The sequence below is a fragment of the Choloepus didactylus genome, chromosome 2 (genome assembly GCF_015220235.1).
Source record: "Choloepus didactylus isolate mChoDid1 chromosome 2, mChoDid1.pri, whole genome shotgun sequence".
In the NCBI taxonomy this organism is placed as follows: domain Eukaryota; kingdom Metazoa; phylum Chordata; class Mammalia; order Pilosa; family Megalonychidae; genus Choloepus; species Choloepus didactylus.
In genome coordinates, this window is record NC_051308.1 from 114,750,508 (window position 1) to 114,769,887 (window position 19,380).

General features: G+C 40.9%; 1 protein-coding gene across 1 annotated transcript in view; it reads right to left on the reverse strand.

Moving 5' to 3' along the window:
- Positions 1 to 235: 235 nt before the first annotated feature.
- The window catches only part of SNX27 (sorting nexin 27), a 124,331-nt gene continuing 105,186 nt past the window's right edge, over positions 236 to 19,380 (reverse strand). The window contains exons 9-12 of the mRNA XM_037825982.1: positions 5,865 to 6,014; positions 5,472 to 5,600; positions 5,024 to 5,083; positions 236 to 4,137 (exon numbers count right to left, since the gene is read on the reverse strand). Of these exons, the coding sequence (XP_037681910.1) occupies positions 4,090 to 4,137; positions 5,024 to 5,083; positions 5,472 to 5,600; positions 5,865 to 6,014 (387 nt within the window). The 3' untranslated portion in view covers positions 236 to 4,089. The remainder of the gene's footprint in view (positions 4,138 to 5,023; positions 5,084 to 5,471; positions 5,601 to 5,864; positions 6,015 to 19,380) is intronic.

A 19,380-nucleotide genomic window follows, 5' to 3' on the forward strand; every position in this document is an offset into this window, starting at 1 on the left:
AGGAGAGGAATGAATGAATTTTCAAAGCAGACTCTGGGAACAGAACAGTCCTGGCTTCTCCTTTTCCCACTTTGCTCCATTCCCTGTCCTCAAACGACTGCCTCACCGGTTACTTGGGAGAACTGGTTAGATGTTCCTTTGCAATTTCAGACTGACCATTCTAACCCAAGTCTCAAAGGTCCCTCTTCATGTCTTCCCACATAACCCAAAGGATTTGTAGTCTAGGAAACCAAAGAATAGTTTCATCAATAAATCAATTTATTTAAAAGAATATGTTACAATTAATTACACTAAGTGACATTACCAAACAATTTTAGAGTGGTTAGCTCTAGAACAAGGAATGAAAGAAACACTGTTAGCCATTATGTGTATTTTCTCTTCACATTTCTTAAATCACAAATAAAAAATACAAGATACTGCAGTGAAAATACAATTAGAGTTTCTCTCAAATAAATTAAAAGTGTGCATGACAGCTCACCGGCTTAAAAGGTGGGGCATGTATAAAATTGGTGTCCAAGTTCAGCAGTTGGCCAAGGGCCCCCACCCCATGCCATTCCCCTCTTAGATTCTGTTCCTCCCCAGAGGCCTAAGCTTCCCACGCACCCTAGATTACTGCTGAGGAGTGAGCTGATGCTGTCCCGGTATGAATGAGGCCTGGAATGACAAGCTCAGATTTGGGGGAGGGGGGAAAATAGCAGGTGGCACTGGAGGATGGGGAGCTAAAGAAGCCTACCCATCACCTCTATTATTTCTCTCTCAGTATTCAACCACATCATCCTCCATTCAAAAGGAAGTTAATGTGACACAATTAAGTTGGTGAAGGAACCTCGCAATGTGTTGGGGTTCAACAGATCAAATGGTTTCAACTCCAGAATCAATCCAGTCATATAGTAAGATGGAGAAAACGAAAGGCACAGTAGTCCCTTCAAGTCTGGAGACGATGAGTTAATTAGGATTCAATCCCCTTTTAAAAAATTGCTTCCTAGGATCCAGGCCCATAAGCTGGCAAATTCTGAGATGAGAGAGTGTTACCTCCTGTCAATGCCCTATTGTGCTTCTCCAGGCATTGGGTTTGGAGCTACAAGAGGTGACAACCCGAAGCTACTGGCCTGGAATAGGTAATTAAAGGATGAAACTAGATGGGCCAGGCATGGGGATGTTGGAAAATTCATCCAATTCCTCCCTGAGAGCTCTGTACAGGCCTAGGGGCTGCCCTGAGCACAGGCATACCTGTACTTGTGCTGCACTTAGACCTAGGGCAAGGGAAGGGCAGAAAAATGGAGAACTTCTAGAATAAAAAGAATAGAGAGCCCAAAGAATGGCTCAAGGGAAACTTTCTTCAGGGATGGGGTTCTCAGGGCCTACAATTTCTTCTGATCCCTATAAAGCCCTGAGCTTTTGCCTCAGAGTACAGAAACTCAGAGTAGAGAGGACGACAAAGGGAGACCAGGAAGATCCTGCTGGCTCTGCTGAGTGGAGGGGGGGAGGTTCTCCCCCTTTCCCAGAGACAAACTGCAAAGGACTAGGTAGAAGCCTCCCTCGGCAGAAACTAGGACTAAGAAAAGGAGTAGGGATTAGAGAAAGGAAGTTCAAAGGAAGAGGGAAAAGGAGAGTCACACCTAACACTGTACTTCATGCAAAGAAGGGCTAGATCCTGTGGACCTCTAAAGTCACAGAGGCCTCTGCCTCCATGAGGAGGCCTGCTGTGGGTGGGAGGGGAGAAGGTGCTATCCTCTAGGGTTTCCCTTCTTCCCACCTCCTTGCTGCAGCTGGGTGTTAGCGGTACAGCCTCAAGTAGGGGCTACTCCTGAACAGATTTTGCCAACAGGCCAACGACCTATGGAGCCCCTCACCCAATCTCCAAAGCACCAAGTGCATGCTATGCCAGAAAGGGAACATAGCACCAACCACCACTATAAGGGGCCTCCAAATCCTCAGGGGATATCCCCCATATGTCTCAGATCCAGAGGCCAGCATGTGGGCCGTCACCTGGATTCTGGGATTTGTTCATTCCTCTCCTATGAGGGAGTAGGGGCGAATTGTTGCTATTTTTAATATGTTTGAACAAAGCTGGTTCCCAGCCTCTTTAGCATCTTGGAGTGTGAAATCAAAATATCTTCTTTCCAAGGTCCTTCGGCTCAGTCTTAAATTTGTGTAAGCCACCAAAAAAAAAAAAAAAAAAAGAGGAGTCAATCTTATGTTAAAGCCTTTGAATCATGGATCACTCTCTGTATCTTTAAACAATGAAAACTCTTATGTTTTGCACTCCTGATTCCACTCTTGGTTTGAAGAAGGGGAGGACAGGATGTCCTGTGTGATCCTACAACCCCACTGGGGTAAGTGGCTGCCCAGATAACAGAGTCAGAGAGAGAGAAAAGTGGCCTCACAATGATCTGTAAAAACAAGTTACAAAAAAAAGAAACTTCAAACCATCCCAACATTGCTCAGTGGAGGTGACCACTACCAAGTATGACTGCTTACCAGTTAGAGAAAGCAAAAAATGCTACCCTAGGGAAGTTTTTGCTTGGAAAGTGGAGAAGGGTAAAAGAAAATGAGGCTCAAAGATGTGTTCAGTTATAGCTGAGCCTGACTTAGTGCTTCTAATACAGTGTCTCTAGAGCCTAGGGGCTGAGAATGTTGCCCTACCCAGTCCAGCCATGAGCCCTGATCCTGGGATGTAGCTCTTAGGTCTCAAAGCCCCAACTGCAAGGTCAGATGAGGAGCTCTTTAGGGGACAAAAAAGTCATTCTTCAGTCTCCTATTTAAAAGTTGAGATCCAACCCAAATTAGCCATTGCTTCTTCCTGGGTCCTCAGCTGGCTTAGCTGGGACTATGGTTTTGTTGGCACAGTCCACTAACCTATCCCAAGTTTCACCCAAAGCCTTGAAGATATCATCACTGCTGTTTAAAGAAGTCACAGAGAATGTAATGGTTATGGGTGGTTACTGGTCAGGAATGGAGTAGTGAAAAGCTTATGTACATAGGGCATTGCTTTCTTCCTTTCCCCTACGTAAGTCCAACTTTTGGGCCTAAAGGTATCAACTTTAACTCTGATCCCTAGCACTATCCCTGTTCAGAAAAGGCAGGGAGATAGGTAATAACTACCATGACATGTTTCAGGTTCCTGCGGCCTTATCCTCCTAAGCCCAACCTCACTTCCATTTTGGGCCAGCTGAGGGAAAGCAAACAAGGGGCCCTAGGGAAGCAGGAAGGAGATGTGGAATGTAGCTAGAAAGCCATGAGTTGGAGAGAGAAGAGGGACCAGGAAAATTGTCCTGGAACCAAGAGGTCACACCAAGTCTTCAGACTCTCCCTGCAGATCTTACTGCCTTGCCGCCCTTTAGAAACAGACCTTTTTCTCCCCACCTCCCATGACATCCTCTTAGAAGATAAAGAAACTATGCTCCTTGCTCCTCAGACTCTATGACAATCCATGAGCCAGAATCTGTACTCAGAACAATAAAGAGAGAAAAAAAATCCAAGCAGTTTGTAAACTTTTCGAGTCCTTCATGAGGAGAGGTATTTTCCCTATAAATTTTTTTTTCCTTTTTAAAGTTTGTTTCAAAATAAAGAGAGGAAGAGAGAGATCATGAATCTAGTGAAAGGTGTGTAAAAACACAAGCTAAAAAAGGTACTGCCATCAATATGAAATTTTAAAAGAAATATATATATGCATATACGTGCAGCTAATTTGTGTATATATAATTTTTACATACATACATATATATGTCTGAACAGTGCAATGGAGGGAGTTCATAGTTCCAGTTTTAAAAATATAGTACAAGGAGAGTCTGTTGGCATGAGGCCCAGGTGAAAGGACAAAGATACCTTCGGCAAGTTGGTTGGGCTTATTTCTTTTCCCGTCTTAACTCAGTTGACTCCTGGTGCTGACCAATCTGTTATTTTCTACCAGCTCAATTGCAGAGACATGAAATTCAGAGGGGGTTATTAATAACATTTAGTTTAGGGCTTTTGAATATAATGATTTTTTTCCTTTTTCTCTTCTTTTGTGTTAATGGTTACTCTGACATGGGAGATGAAAGGGCTAAGAAGATGAGGGGTAGAAAGAAGAGAGGGGATACGGAAAGGCTAGGTGGCCACATCCCTCTGCTGTGACCTCACCATCTGGAAAATGTTCTGAAAGGAAAAAAAGAAGAGTTATTAGGAAGTCTGAAGTGTCCACATATCCTCCTGTCTGGAGACAGCCCCTTAAACAGAAACTGAAAATGTACAACTGGATGACTAATTCTAATCGGCCCCTTTCCCTGATATAACTTTTCATCTAAAATTATAGCCTTTTAGAGCCGGAAGGGACCTTGCATATTAATTATCTGGTTTAGCCTTCCTATTTTGCAGACAAGAAAACTGAGATCTAGGGAGGCTGATTTGCCCAAAATCAGAGAGAGAGAAAATCAGGATGGAACACAGATCTGGTAGACAAAGCCCAATGTTTTTTCTATATGTCAAGAATATAAATTTTCATGTTCTTGAATTTACCTTCTGAACCTCTGAAACATTTTCTTTAAGAATAAGTAGCTAATCAGAATCTTCCTAATTCTGCTCTGGCACTGGCACATACAGACAGCAGCAACACAGTAGCAAAAATCTTCCAACACGTACACATTCTTGATTAACCTAGATGGACTCTTTTATGACCCACTCCAGTCAGAATGGCTAAAACTGAAGACAGCTGCCCTTCCGGATTAGGAACCACATGGAGGGTGCTGGATGAAAAACAGGCAGTGGAGAGTCTGTGAAGTCATGAGAGATGGAATAGTCTATAACCAATGTCCACCCTCTAGACAAGGGAAGAGGCAGGACTCATTTTTGCACAGCCTGTTCACCATCCAGGGGCCAACCTCTCTGGAAGAATGTCCTGGGTCCCATGGGATAACCAGTCCCTAACTAATATCCTTAGAAAGGCAGATATGGAGGTGTGGGTCCCAGATATTTGGCCACAGGCTTATAAATTTTAAACAAAAAAACAGATGAAAAAGTCAATTCAAGAACTGGTTAGAATTACCTCTTTTCTCCACTTGAGCTCACAGAACACCCTCTCGAAGCATTCATGCATGTAATTGAACTGGAAAAAAAAAGAAGTAGCAACACACTCACTAACTTCTCAAGTCAGGCACTACAGGGCCATGCCTATGAACTCTTGCCCCCAGGCACTCTGCCTTCCAAACTTACTCAGCCTAAAGAAAAAACCCTGACAGGCACTGCGAGGCCTCCCTCATCTACTATTCTCTAGCTCCTTCTAGTGGTAACTGTGAGTCAAGCAAATGTGAAATTGCCAATCTTAGTGGGGCCTAAAGGAAAGACTGGATGAACCTCAAGCTCTAGGATTCAAACAAGTTCAGATCTCAAGACAGCTGCTATCTCTGAATCTCTCTCCATTTATGCAACGAGCTTAAGGAGAACTCTAAGCCCAATCTACTTTCCCCAAGTATGTGTCCCCATCTACCACTCACATATGGTGTGAAGATTTTAACCCATCGGGGCTTCTTCTCTCCTCGTGCATATTCAAAACAGAAGGCCATTCCTTCTTCATCTGTATCCCATCGCTGCATCTCATCCCATTCAAATGCTATTACCTGGTTCTGCAAAACCAAGAGCTTAGGTAAGGTGATTCTGCATCATTTCAGGGAAAGGATTGGGACAAAAGAATAAAAGTCAGTGCAAGCAGCCAATGGAGTTGAGAAACTGTGTAGAGTCAGCGTCTCGTTATGTACCCCACTCAGAATACAGTTTTGAATTAATTTCTTCCCAAGAAGGAACTAAAACATAGCGAGTGAGTATCCAAGTATCCCCAGTGCTCCTAGCCCTATCCCCTAGATATCTCCATTCCCAAGCTGAACTCTCACCTCCAGCTGTCCTTCTTCAGTGCAGGCATGAAGTTTAAAGTGCGTGATGCTGATGGCTGTGATAACATGTCCCTTCCTCCTGGAATCACAGGCACAGTGGGGGAAGATGATTTCATTGTAGCCTTCACAAGTTCTTAGCATGTTGAGGTACTAGAAAAAAAAAGGAAGGGGAAAGAGTGTTACTGTGGAACTAAACCACAATGAAGAGCTGCTGAGACGGTACAAGAGAAGGAACAAAGAGAATTTGTTCACCCAGCAACCTGAAGACCTCACCTCTGGTTTGACTCCTATCCCTAAGTTGGGACAGAACTCTGAGACAATCCTTTAACCCACTTCCAGCTTCTACTTTCCTACTTCTAAACACCTGCTCCCCTTCTTTACTCAAAAAAGATAAACAAATGAAGCCAGAAGAGATATTGTAGCCTATATTCCTAGGACTGGAAGGAAATCAGGATGCCATTTATTCTGGCTCTCTACTTTCACTGTACCTAAAGGATGGGGATCTAATCTATCCTTACAATTAAGGAAAGGGAGTTAATGTTTCTCCTTGTCTCTCCTTTAATCAAAAGTTACAGTGATTTCAGTGATCATGATTAAGCTTCCCCAAATCTCAGATTCATAAAACATTAAAACTGACAGAGACCTTTTAAGTCAGTCATTTTAAAGAAACCCAAAGTGGTTGTAAGATTTGCTTGAGGTCACAGGTAATAAGCAGCACAATCAGGGTAGAACTCAGGTTTACTTTCTAGGCCAGTGCTCCTTTCACTGTCACCAACTAGTCCCCAAAGCAGCCCCACTATCCCTCAGGTCTCCCCCAAAGTATATGCCTCCTTAAAGCATCTGGACCAAAACTAAGTGGCATAAATGGCTCTCACAGGCACAACGTTACAGAACTAATCTATGGATGCCTCCTATGGTGGGTTAGAGCTGTCAGTACCCCAGAAAAACATGCTCTTAAATTTAATCCACATCTGTGGGTGTGAATCCATTGCAAGCAGGGCCTTTTGATGAGGTTACTTCTTAGAGTATGGCCCAAAATAGACCTTAATCTTATTACTGGAGTCCTTTATTAAGTAGAATGAAGTTCAGACAGACAGAAAGCCACAGAAGCAAGAAGCTGAAATTCAACAGATCCTGAAAGAGAACAGAGAGGCCAGGAGAGGCCGCCATGTGCACTGCCATGGACAGAGGAGCCCAGGACCAAGGGTCACTGGCAGTCCCAGAATGCCATAGATTTTGAGGAGAAAACATCACCTTGATGACACCTTGAAGTAGACTTTTTCCTGGCCTGAAAACCATGAACCATTAAACTCCCATTGTTTAAACCATCCCTTTGCATGGTATTTGCTGGAGCAGCCTAGGAAACCAAAACACCTATGAACTACTGAATCTAAATCAGATCTTGTCCCTTCCCCTCTACAGTTAAGAATGCCATTTTTTTTTTCACCAAGCTCACTATTTTGAATTATAGGGAAGAGAGTCAAAGAAGCAGAGTGAAAAGGAGTAGAAAAGAAACAGGGAAAGGAAGATAACAGGAAAAAATTAAGATTCATGGACTCTGACATGGTTTCCTCTCAGATATTGCCTGGGAAACAAGCAAAGAGCCTTGAGCCTCCACACCCCCAGTTCCATGTCACAGAAGAATTACAGAACACACCGGTGATGTGTGCAGAGTGCTGGAGAGAAGACGAAGGCACAGCACCTAGTGGATTTCCACTAGATGGGCAGGGATATTAGAATGCACTGCGGAGTTACCTTCTGCCTTACCAAGAAAAAAGAGAAGGAACAAAGGCACCAAAAAAAAAAAAAAAAGACAGGGGGCAACCTATGGCTCTTGTACCAATGAATGGCACATAAAGCTATTGCTACTGCCACAAGGGGCTGTTTGAGGAGGCTCAAGGGCCCAGGGAGGAGGGGAATCATAACACATGCTCCCTTCCCTACTTTGTATTTCTGTTTAAGCAAAATAATAGCGCTATGAAGATGGAAAATTATAAAAGGGCAGTAAGAACACAGGGACAGGCAGCTTCAGCCCTTTCCAAGAGTAACTTTCAAACCCATGCCGGCATCTTGGCAGCACCTGGGCAGCACTGCACGCTGTGTGTGTCCGGACCCAGTGGGGTGGCGACCATTCCAGAGGAAGCCTGAGACTGTGGTTTCAGGGTGTGAGCAGCAGAGACTATGACTCGAGGGATGGGATGAGTTTGTTTGGCCCAGACTGCCTCCTGGAGCCGGCGGTGGCAAGATGGCCGCTGGGCAAGGGAGTGGCCATGGCTCTCCACTCCTGTGCACCCACCTTAATGGTTGACTGGAGAGATAATTCTCCACAGCCACATGGCGGGGAGCTCCCATAAAGGAACCCAGGAGGCAGCAGATGAGTATTGACTGCATTTGCTCTCCCGTCACGGAGGTCCAGGGGGTGTGTGAGTGGGAAGCATGTATAGGAGAGGGCACTGCATGAAGGCACCAAGAGCCCCTCTCACACCCTAGAGGCTTGTAGGAGCATGGCAGCCAGAGAGTGGGGCACGTTTGAAGTGGAGGATGCCCTTGAGTGGACCCAGGGCAACCCCAGGGTGGGGAGTCCCCAGTGCATGTGGAGAGCTGGTGTGATGATTGGATTCCCAGCCGGTTTGGACCCCACCCAGCATACAGGTGAGGTTGGGGGAGTGCTGGCTTGAGGGTGAGAGGTGGCTCAGGAGCACCATCTGATGGTAGGACAGGGAAAATGCACGCCAGCAAGCTGCAGATCTGCCAAATTATATATAAATGCTTAAATAATCCTGATTTCCCCAAATAATCTTACTAAGATAAGCAAATGCCCCAAAGCCAACACAAATTCATAAACCACCTGAAGAACCAAGAAGATATGGACAAGCCAAACGAAAAAATTAAAAAGCTGGAAGAGACAAAATCTGGAGAAATTAATTAAAGAAGTACACAGAAACCTCCAAAAAAACTTCAGTGAGATGGCTAAAGATATAAAGGACATCAAGAAAACTCTAGAAGGGCATAAAGAAGAATTTGAAAGAGTAAATTAAAAAAATACAGCAGATCTTATGAAAATCAAAGACATTGTCGGTCAAATTAAAAATATACTAGAGACACACAACAGCAGACTTGAAGAAGCAGGAGAATGTAAAGTGAACTAGAGGAAAACCCAATGTAAAGCAAACACACTAAAAAACAAAGGTGAAAAATCTCGAAAAATCTGAATTGGAGCTCAAGGAAATGATGGACAACATGAAGCACACAAATATAAGAATCAATGGTGTCCCAGAAGGAGAAGAGAAGAGCAAAGGACTAGGAAGAGTATTTCAAGACATAGTTGGAGAAAACTTCCTAACCCTTCTAAACAATATAAATAAGCAAATCAAAGATGCCCAATAAATTCCAAATAGAATAAAACCAAATAAACTCACTCCGAGACATACACTGATCAGACTGCCAAATGCTGAAGAGAAGGAGAAAATTATGAAAGCAGAAAGAGAGAAGCAATTCACCACATACAAGGGAAACAACATAAGACTAAGCATTAACTACTCAGTGGGCACCATGGAGGCGAAAAGGCAGTGGTATGACATATTCAAGATTTTGAAAGAGAAAAATTGCCAGCCAATTCTTTACCCAGCAAAGCTTTCCTTCAAAATTGAGGGAGAGTTTAACATTTTCACAAACAAATATTGAGAGAATTTGCTAACAGGAGACCTGCCCTGCAAGAAACACTAAAGGGAACTCTACTGGCTGAGAAATAAAGAAAGGAGAGAGAGGTCTGGAGAAGGGTACAAACTGAAGAGTATCGGTAAGGGTAACTTAAAGGAAAAAAAAAAGAGGGGAAAATAGATCTGATAATTAAAAGTCAAAGAATAAGATGGCTGGTTCAAGAACTCCCTTCACAGTAATAACTTTGAATGTGAATAGATTAAACTCTCCAGTTAAAAGATACAGACAGGCAGAATGGATTAAAAAGTATAACCCATCAATACACTGTTTACAAGAGACTCATACTCTGCAACAAAAAGAGTTTAAAAGTAACAGTATGGAAAAAAATTCTATGCAAGCTGCAACAAAAAGAGTGGGGTTAGCTATACTAATACCAGAAAAATAGACTTTAAATGCAAAGAGGTCATAAGAGACAAAGAAGGACACTATATATTAATAAAAGGGACAATTCACACTGACGAAATAACAATCATAAATGTTTACCCAATCAAGGAGCTCCAAAGTATATGAGACAAACACTGGCAAAAGTGAAAAGGCAACAGATATTTCTATAGTAGTAGTGGGAGACTTCAATACCCCACTCTCTTCTATAGATGGAACAACTAGACAGAGGACCAATAAGGAAACTGAGAACCTAAACAATATGATAAATGAATTAGACTAAACAGACATATATAGATTGTTACATCCCAAAGTGCCAGGATATACATTCTTCTCTAGTGCTCATGGAACGTTCTCCAACATAGATCATATGCTGGGGCACAAAACAAATCTTAATAAATTTAAAAAGACTGAAATTATTCAAAGCACATTCTCTGACCATAATGGAATGCAACTAGAAATCAACAACCACCAAAGAACAAGCGCTTTCACAAAAATATGGAGGTTAAATAACACACTCCTAAACAACCAGTGGGTCAAAGAAGAAACTGCAAGAAAAATAAGTAAATATCTAGAGATGAATGAAAATGAGAACACAGATATCAAAACCTTTGGGCAGTGAAGGCAGTGCTGAGAGGGAAATTTACACCTCTAAATGCATATATCAAAAAGAAACAGATAAAGCCAAAGACCTAACTGAACAACTGAAGAGGCTACATAATGATCACCAACTAACCCTAAAGCAACTATAAGAAAAGAAATAACAAAGATTAAAGCAGAAATAAATGAGCTGGAGAATTAAAAAAAAAAAAAAACAATGAATAAATAAAACCAAAAGTTGGTTTTTGAGAAGATCAACAAGATAGACAGACCCTTAGACTGACAAAGTAAAAAAGAGAGAAGATCCAAATCAACAGAATCAGAAATGACAGAGGGGTAATTACTATGCATCCCAGAGAAATTAAAAAATAAAAATTGTAAGAGGATACTATAAACAACTGTATGCCAAAAAGCTAGACAATTCAGACGAAATAGACAATTTCCTGGAAACACATGAACAACCTAGACTGACCTGAGAAGAAACAGAAGATCTCAATAGACCAATCACAAGCAAAGAGATCCAATCAGTCATTGAAAATTTTCCTACAAAGAAAAACCCAAGGCCAGACAGCTTTAGAGGGTAATTTTACCAAACTTTCCAAAAAGAATTGACACCATTCCTGCTCTAACTCTTTCAAAAAATTGAAGAAAAAGGAACACTACCTAACTCATTTTATGATGCTAATATCACTCTAATACCAAAACCAGATAAAGACACTACAAAAAAGGATAACTATAGGCCAATCTCCCTAAAGAATACAGATGCAAAATTCCTCAACAAAATATTGCAAATTGAATCCAAAGGTACATTAAAAGAATTATACACCAGGACCAACTGGAGTTCATTCCAGGTATGCAAGGGTGGTTCAACCTAAGAAAATCAGTCAAAGTAATACAACACATTAACAAATCAAAAGGGAAAAATCAAATGATTTTGGTAGATACTAAAAAAGCTTTTGACAAAATTCAGCATTACATTGTGCTAGAACTTCTGGCCAGAGCTATTCTCTAAGACAAAGAAATAAAACATATCCAAATTGGAAAGGAAGAAGTACAACTGTCATTATTTGCAGATGATATGGTCTTATATTTGGAAAAGCCTGAGAAACTGACAACAAAGCTACATGAGCTAATAAACAAATTCAGCAGAGTGGCGGGATACAAGATTAACGCACATAAGTCAGTAATGTTCCTATACACTAGTAATGACCTAACTGAAGAGGCAATCAAAAACAAAATTCCATTCACAATAGCAATGAAAAAAAATCAAGTACCTAGGAATAAACTTAACCAAGGATGTAAAAGACCTTGTCCCAGTTTGGATGCATTCTGTTCCCCAAAACAGCAAGTTCTTTGATGCAATCTTGTGGGAACAGATGTATTAGTGTTGATTAGACTGGAATTCTTTGATTGAGTGTTTCTATGGAGATGTGACTCAATCAAATGTGAGTGAAACATTTGATTGGATAATTTCCATGGAGGTGTTACCCCACCCATTCAGGATGGGTGTTAATTGGATCACTATAGTGGTATAGTTGTATAAAGGAGTTCACAGACAGGACCTCAGAGCAGCAAAGAGTGACATTATGGAGAGAGCTGCAGCTGAGACAGACATTTTGGAAGACGGCCATTGAAAGCTGACATTTTGGAGAACGCCATTTTGAAACACAACCTGGGAGCAAGCAGACGCCAGCTAACAGAGGTTTCCCGGATGCCAATGGCCTTTCTCCAGTGAAGGTTACCCTATTGTTGATGCCTTACCTTGGATGTTTTATGACCTTAAGACTGTAACTCTGTAACCAAATAAACCCCCTTTTATAAAAGCCAATCCTTTTCTGGTATTTTGCATTCCAGCAGCATTAGCAAACCGGAACAAGCGCCATCTGCTGGATAGTGTAGAAGGTGCAAGGGAATTGAAACACTTTTAAAAAGATGCTCCAGACCCTTTCTTAGGACCCCAGGAGCTGGTCTACATGCCCTGTATGGAAACCTAGTGCTGTTTTGGCTAAGAAATATGGAAGACCCAACTGTTAAAGCAGGGATCTAAAACAAATCCAGGTCTTGCTGGCTGGTGGAAAACAGCACCACTGGAATCCAGCAGATTTGTATTACATGCACTGAACTTGCTAGGGTGCCCAGTGCCTACCTATCACGCCTGTGGCATGCCACAGTGGGCACCTGATTTTTGGGGGGAAGAATGGGAGACAGAGCCAATCTAACAAGTGGCCAGCAAGAGAAACAAAGAAAAGACAGAAATCAAAGAAAACCCAAGGTAAAAGACAGAAAACAACCTCCAGAATAAAGTTATCAAGAAAATGAGATGCCTAGACAGCAAATATCATGAGCCACACCAGGAAATATGAAGATATGGCCCAGTGAAAAGAACAAACTAACACCTCAACTGAGATTCAGGAGTTGAAACAACTAATTAAAGAAGTTCAAACAAAGCTTCTAATTTAAATCAACGAGTTGAAAGAAAATGTGACAAAAAGAGATGAAGGATACAAAGAAGACACTGGGTGACCATAAAGAAGAATTCGTAAGCTAGAAAAAACAAATTGCAGAACTTATGGGAATGGAAGGCACTATAGAAGAGATGAAAAACAATGGAGACATACAACAGCAGGACTGGAGAGGCAGAAGAAAGCATCGGTGAACTAGAGAATAGCACATCTGAAATCCTACACACAGAAGAACAGATAGGGAAAAGAATGGAAAAATATGAGCAGGGTCTCAGGGAACTGAATGACAACATGAAACACATGATTATACATGTTTTAGGTATACCAGAAGGAAAAGAAAAGGGAAAAGGGGCAGAAAGAATAATAGAGGAAATCATCAATGAAAATTTCCCAACTCTTATGAAAGACATAAAATTACAGGTCCAAGAAGTACAGTGTGCCCCAAACAGAATTGATCCAAATAGACCTACTCCAAGACACTTACTAATCAGATGGTCAAAAGCCAGACAGAGAGAATTCTGAAGGCAGCAAGAGAAAAGCAATCTATCACATACAAGGGAAGCTCGATAAGATTAAGTGAGGATCTCTCAGCAGAAACCATGCAGGCGAGAAGGCAGTGGCATGATATAAGGATACTGAAAGAGAAAAACTGCCAACCAAGAATCCTGTACCTGGCAAAACTGTCCTTCAAAATGATGGAGAGTTTAAAATATTTTCAGATAAATGGACACTGAGAGAGTTTGTGAACAGGAGACCTCCTTTAAAGGGGTGTTACAGACAAATAGGAAAAGACAGGACAGAGAGGTTTGGAGAAGATTATAGATATGAAGATATCAGGAGATACAAAGAAGGTAGAGATTGGGCATTTGATGCTGAAGGAGTGTAGAATGTTCAAGAGGATTGATTGTATATATCCAGAAATGGAGAGAACAATACTGTTTGATGGTAGCACAATATTGTAAGTACAAAGAACAAAGATTACTGTGAATACAGTTGAAAGAGGAAGTTTAGGGGTATGTATGACACCAGAAGGAAAGACAGAAGATAAAGACTGGGACTGTATAACTTAATGAAACCTAGAGTGATCAATGACTGTGATTAAAAATAAACATAAGAATGCTTTTACATAAGGGAGAACAAATGAATGTCAAATTTAAAAGGTGTTGAAAATGGGATAGTATTGGGGAAAAAATATAACCAATGCAAACTAGAGTCTATAGTTAACAGTAACACTGTAATAGGCTTCCATTAATTGTAACAAAGGTGATATACCAAAGCTAAATGTCTATAAGGGGGGGATATAAGGGAGGGGTACAGGATTCTTGGCATTGGTGTTGCTGTCTGACCTTTATTTTTATTTTGTTTATTTTACTTTTCTTTTTATCTTTTTTCTCCTCTTCCTCTTTCTTTGCAGAAAAAAAAAAAAAAAAGGAAATATCCTCAAATAGATTGTGGGGGAGAATGCATAACTATGTGATTATACCATATGATTATACTGGGAACCATTGATTATTTACTTAGGAGGAGGGAATGTATGGTGTGAATAAAACGTTTTCATTTTTATTGTTTTTTCTTTTTTTTTTTTGAGTAACGAACATGTTCAAGTGCTGATTGTGGTGATGAGCACAAATATATGATGATTCTGGGAACAATGGATTGTACACCGTGGATGACTGTATGGTATGTAAATTTATCTCCATAAGATTGCAAGGGAAAAAAATTAAACGGAAGGACAAAAGTGCTGGAGAAAACGTAGAGAGGGATGTAGCTATTTACTGTTGGTGGGAAGTAGAATAGTGCAGCCTATCTGGAGGACAGTATGGTAGTTCCACAAGACGCTAAGTAATGTGGATGCATTAAGGTTCCTGCAACCTCATTATTGAGTATACTTTTGAAAGAACTGAGAGCAGGGACAGGAATGAACATTTGCACACTGGTGTTTATGGCAGCAGTATTCATGATTTGCAAAGGATGGAGGTGGCCTAAGGGTACATCAGCTGATGAACAGAATGGTGAACTGTGGGGTATGCATACAATAGAATATTGAGAGACTGCAAGAAGGATGAAATTGAGGTATGCAAGCTAGGTGAATGGATCTTGAGGACAGTATGTCAAGTGAAATAAACCAGAAACGAAAAGACAAACATTATAATGCTTCACTAACATGGACTAACTATAACATGTGAACTCTGATAACTGAATCTAAGAGCACAGGTTAGCAGGGGAAGGCTTATTGTCTAGGTTCCTAAATTGTAAGTCCTTTACAACAGTTCCATCTATTCCTGAATTGTAAGAGCTACTTCTAAATTCTGAGATACTGAGCTCGTGTATAAACCTAAACCGTTCAGTCCCTGGAACTTCAGGTATCTGGGTAACGTGACACCTGAGGCTCAGAGCCAGAGTTCGGCAGCTATGAATGTCAGCATTGCCCCATAGAGCAAGTGTTAAAGAGGCTGCGAAGAGATCAGACTTCAGTTAGAGATATGAACAAAATGGACTTGGTCAAACTAAAGGGTAAAGGATGATATGGACGGTATTTTAAAACTTCAACATCAGTGTGAGCCTAAAGGAAGAGATGTTTATTTGGTGCAAAGTCTGTATTTTTCTGTAGCACACTATATAATTTAACTCGTATGGTCAGTTTATTCAAACATTGTAATTACATGGAACTTTGAACAGGGAGTGAGATCTGGTTGGTTTGTACTGGTTAGCGTGAAGCCCTGATATATCCCAGAGTAATTTCGGCAGAGAATAAAAATGTATTTACAAAGCTGCCTTGAGGGACTGGGGGAAAATCTGGAAATATTAAACTTCCCCATTTGAGGAATTACTGATATTTTCACAAGCACTAGGGACTATCAATTTAGAAGGCTGAGCCCTCCATCTTGGGGCTTACCCTTATGAAGCTTCTTACTGCAAAAGAGAGGCTAAATCTACTTACAATTGTGCCTAGGAGTTGCCCTCAGAGAACCTCTTTTGTTTCTCAGATGTGGCCTCTCTCTCTAAGCCAACTCTGCAGGTAAACTCACTGCCCTCCCTGCTACGTGGGACAGACTCCTGGGGGTATAAATCACCCTGGCATCACGGGACATGCAGCGTGGGACTGAGAAAGCCTTCTTGACCAAAAGGGGGAAGAGAAATGAAACAAAATAAAGTTTCAGTGGCTGAGAGATTTCAAATGGAGTCAAGAGGTCCTTCTGGAAGTTATTCTTATACATTATATAGATATCCCTTTTTAGTTTTTAGTGTATTGGAATAGCTAGAAGGAAATACCGAAGCCTTGATTCTTTTTTTTTTTTTTTTTTTTTAATCATCATTTTATTGAGATATATTCACATACCACGCAGTCATACAAAACAAATTGTACTTTCGATTGTTTACAGTACCATTACATAGTTGTACATTCATCACCTAAATCAATCCCTGACACCTTCATTAGCACACACACATAAATAACAAGAATAATAATTAGAGTGAAAAACAGCAATTGAAGTAAAAAAGAACACTGGGAACCTTTGTCTGTTTGTTTGCTTCCCCTACTTTTCTACACATCCATCCATAAACTAGACAAAGTGGAGTTTGGTCCTTATGGCATTCCCAATCCCACTGTCACCCCTCATAAGCTACATTTTTATACAACTGTCTTCAAGATTCATGGGTTCTGGGTTGTAGTTTAATAGTTTCAGGTATCCACCACCAGCTACCCCAATTCTTTAGAACTTAAAAAAGGTTGTCTAAAGTGTGCGTAAGAGTGCCCACCAGAGTGATCTCTCGGCTCGTTTTGGAATCTCCCTGCCACCGAAGCCCACTTCATTTCCCTTCACACCCCCCCCCTGGTCAAGAAGATGTTTTCCATCCCACGATGCCGGGTCCACACTCCTCCCCGGGAGTCATATTCCACGTTGCCAGGGAGATTCACTTCCCTGGGTGTCTGATCCCACGTAGGGGGGAGGGCAGTGATCTCACCTTTCAAGTTGGCTTAGCCAGAGAGAGAGGGCCACATCTGAGCAACAAAGAGGCATTCAGGAGGAGACTCTTAGGCACAAATACAGGGAGGCCTAGCCTCTCCTTTGCAGCAACCGTCTTCCCAAGGGTAAAACTTATGGTAGAGGGCTCAACCCATCAAACCACCAGTCCCCTATGTCTGGGGTCATGTTAGCAACCATGAAGGTGGGGTAGGCAAATACCCCTGCATTCTCCACAGGCTCCTCAAGGGGGCACTACATCTTTTTTTTTTTTTTTTTCCTTGTTTGTCTTTTTTCTTTTCTTTTTTTTTTTTTAACTTTCCCTTCTTTTTTAAATCAACTGTATGAAAAAAAAAGTTAAAAAGAAAACAAACATACAATAAAAGAACATTTCAAAGAGACCATAACAAGGGAGTAAGAAAAAGACAACTAACCTAAGATAACTGCTTAACTTCCAACATGTTCCTACTTTACCCCAAGAAAGTTACATAATATAGCAACATTTCAGTGAACTTGTTCCTACTACATCCATCAGAAATTAACAGACCATAGTCATTTCTGGGCATCCCCAGAACGTTAAATAGCTTATCTGTTCTTCTTGGATTATTGTTCCCCCTTCCTTAATTGCTCTCTACTGCTAGTTCCCCTACATTCTACATTATAAACCATTTGTTTTTACATTTTTCAAAGTTCACATTAGTGGTAGCATATAATATTTCTCTTTTTGTGCCTGGCTTATTTCGCTCAGCATTATGTCTTCAAGGTTCATCCATGTTGTCATATGTTTCACCAGATCGTTCCTTCTTACTGCCGCGTAGTATTCCATCGTGTGTATATACCACATTTTATTTATCCACTCATCTGTTGAAGGACATTTGGGTTGTTTCCATCTCTTGGCAATTGTGAATAATGCTGCTATGAACATTGGCGTGCAGATATCTGTTCGTGTCACTGCTTTCCGATCTTCCGGGTATATACCGAGAAGTGCAATCGCTGGATCGAATGGTAGCTCTATATCTAGTTTTCTAAGGAACTGCCAGACTGACTTCCAGAGTGGCTGAACCATTATACAGTCCCACCAACAATGAATAAGAGTTCCAATTTCTCCACATCCCCTCCAGCATTTGTAGTTTCCTGTTTGTTTAATGGCAGCCATTCTAATCGGTGTTAGATGGTATCTCATTGTGGTCTTAATTTGCATCTCTCTAATAGCTAGTGAAGCTGAACATTTTTTCATGTGTTTCTTGGCCATTTGTATTTCCTCTTCAGAGAACTGTCTTTTCATATCTTTTGCCCATTTTATAATTGGGCTGTCTGTACTATTGTCATTGAGTTGTAGGATTTCTTTGTATATGCAAGATATCAGTCTTTTGTCAGATACATGGTTTCCAAAAATTTTTTCCCATTGAGTTGGCTGCCTCTTTACCTTTTTGAGAAATTCCTTTGAGGTGCAGAAACTTCTAAGCTTGAGGAGTTCCCATTTATCTATTTTCTCTTTTGTTGCTTGTGCTTTGGGTGTAAAGTCTAGGAAGTGGCCTCCTAATACAAGGTCTTGAAGATGTTTTCCTACATTATCTTCTAGGAGTTTTATGGTACTTTCTTTTATATTGAGATCTTTGGTCCATTTTGAGTTAATTTTTGTGTAGGGGGTGAGGTAGGGGTCCTCTTTCATTCTTTTGGATATGGATATCCAACTCTCCCAGCCCCATTTGTTGAAAAGACCATTATGGCTCAGTTCGGTGACTTTGGGGGCCTTATCAAAGATCAGTCGGCCATAGATCTGAGGGTCTATCTCTGAATTCTCAATTCGATTCCATTGATCTATATGTCTATCTTTGTGCCAGTACCATGCTGTTTTGGCAACTGTGGCTTTATAATAAGCTTCAAAGTCAGGGAGTGTAAGTCCTCCCACTTCGTTTTTCTTTTTTAGAGTGTCTTTAGCAATTCGAGGCATCTTCCCTTTCCAAATAAATTTGATAACTAGCTTTTCCAAGTCTGCAAAGTAGGTTGTTGGAATTTTGATTGGGATTGCATTGAATCTGTAGATGAGTTTGGGTAGAATTGACTCTTAATGACATTTAGCCTTCCTATCCATGAACATGGAATATTTTTCCATCTTTTAAGGTCCCCTTCTATTTCTTTTAGTAGACTTATGTAGTTTTCTTTGTATAGGTCTTTTACATCTTTGGTTAAGTTGATTCCTAGGTACTTGATTTTTTTAGTTGCTATTGAAAATGGTATCTTTTTCTTGAGTGTCTCTTCAGTTTGTTCATTTCTAGCATATAGAAACATTACTGACTTATGTGCATTAATCTTGTATCCTGCTACTTTGCTAAATTTGTTTATTAGCTCTAGTAGGTGTATCGTCGATTTCTCAGGGTTTTCTAG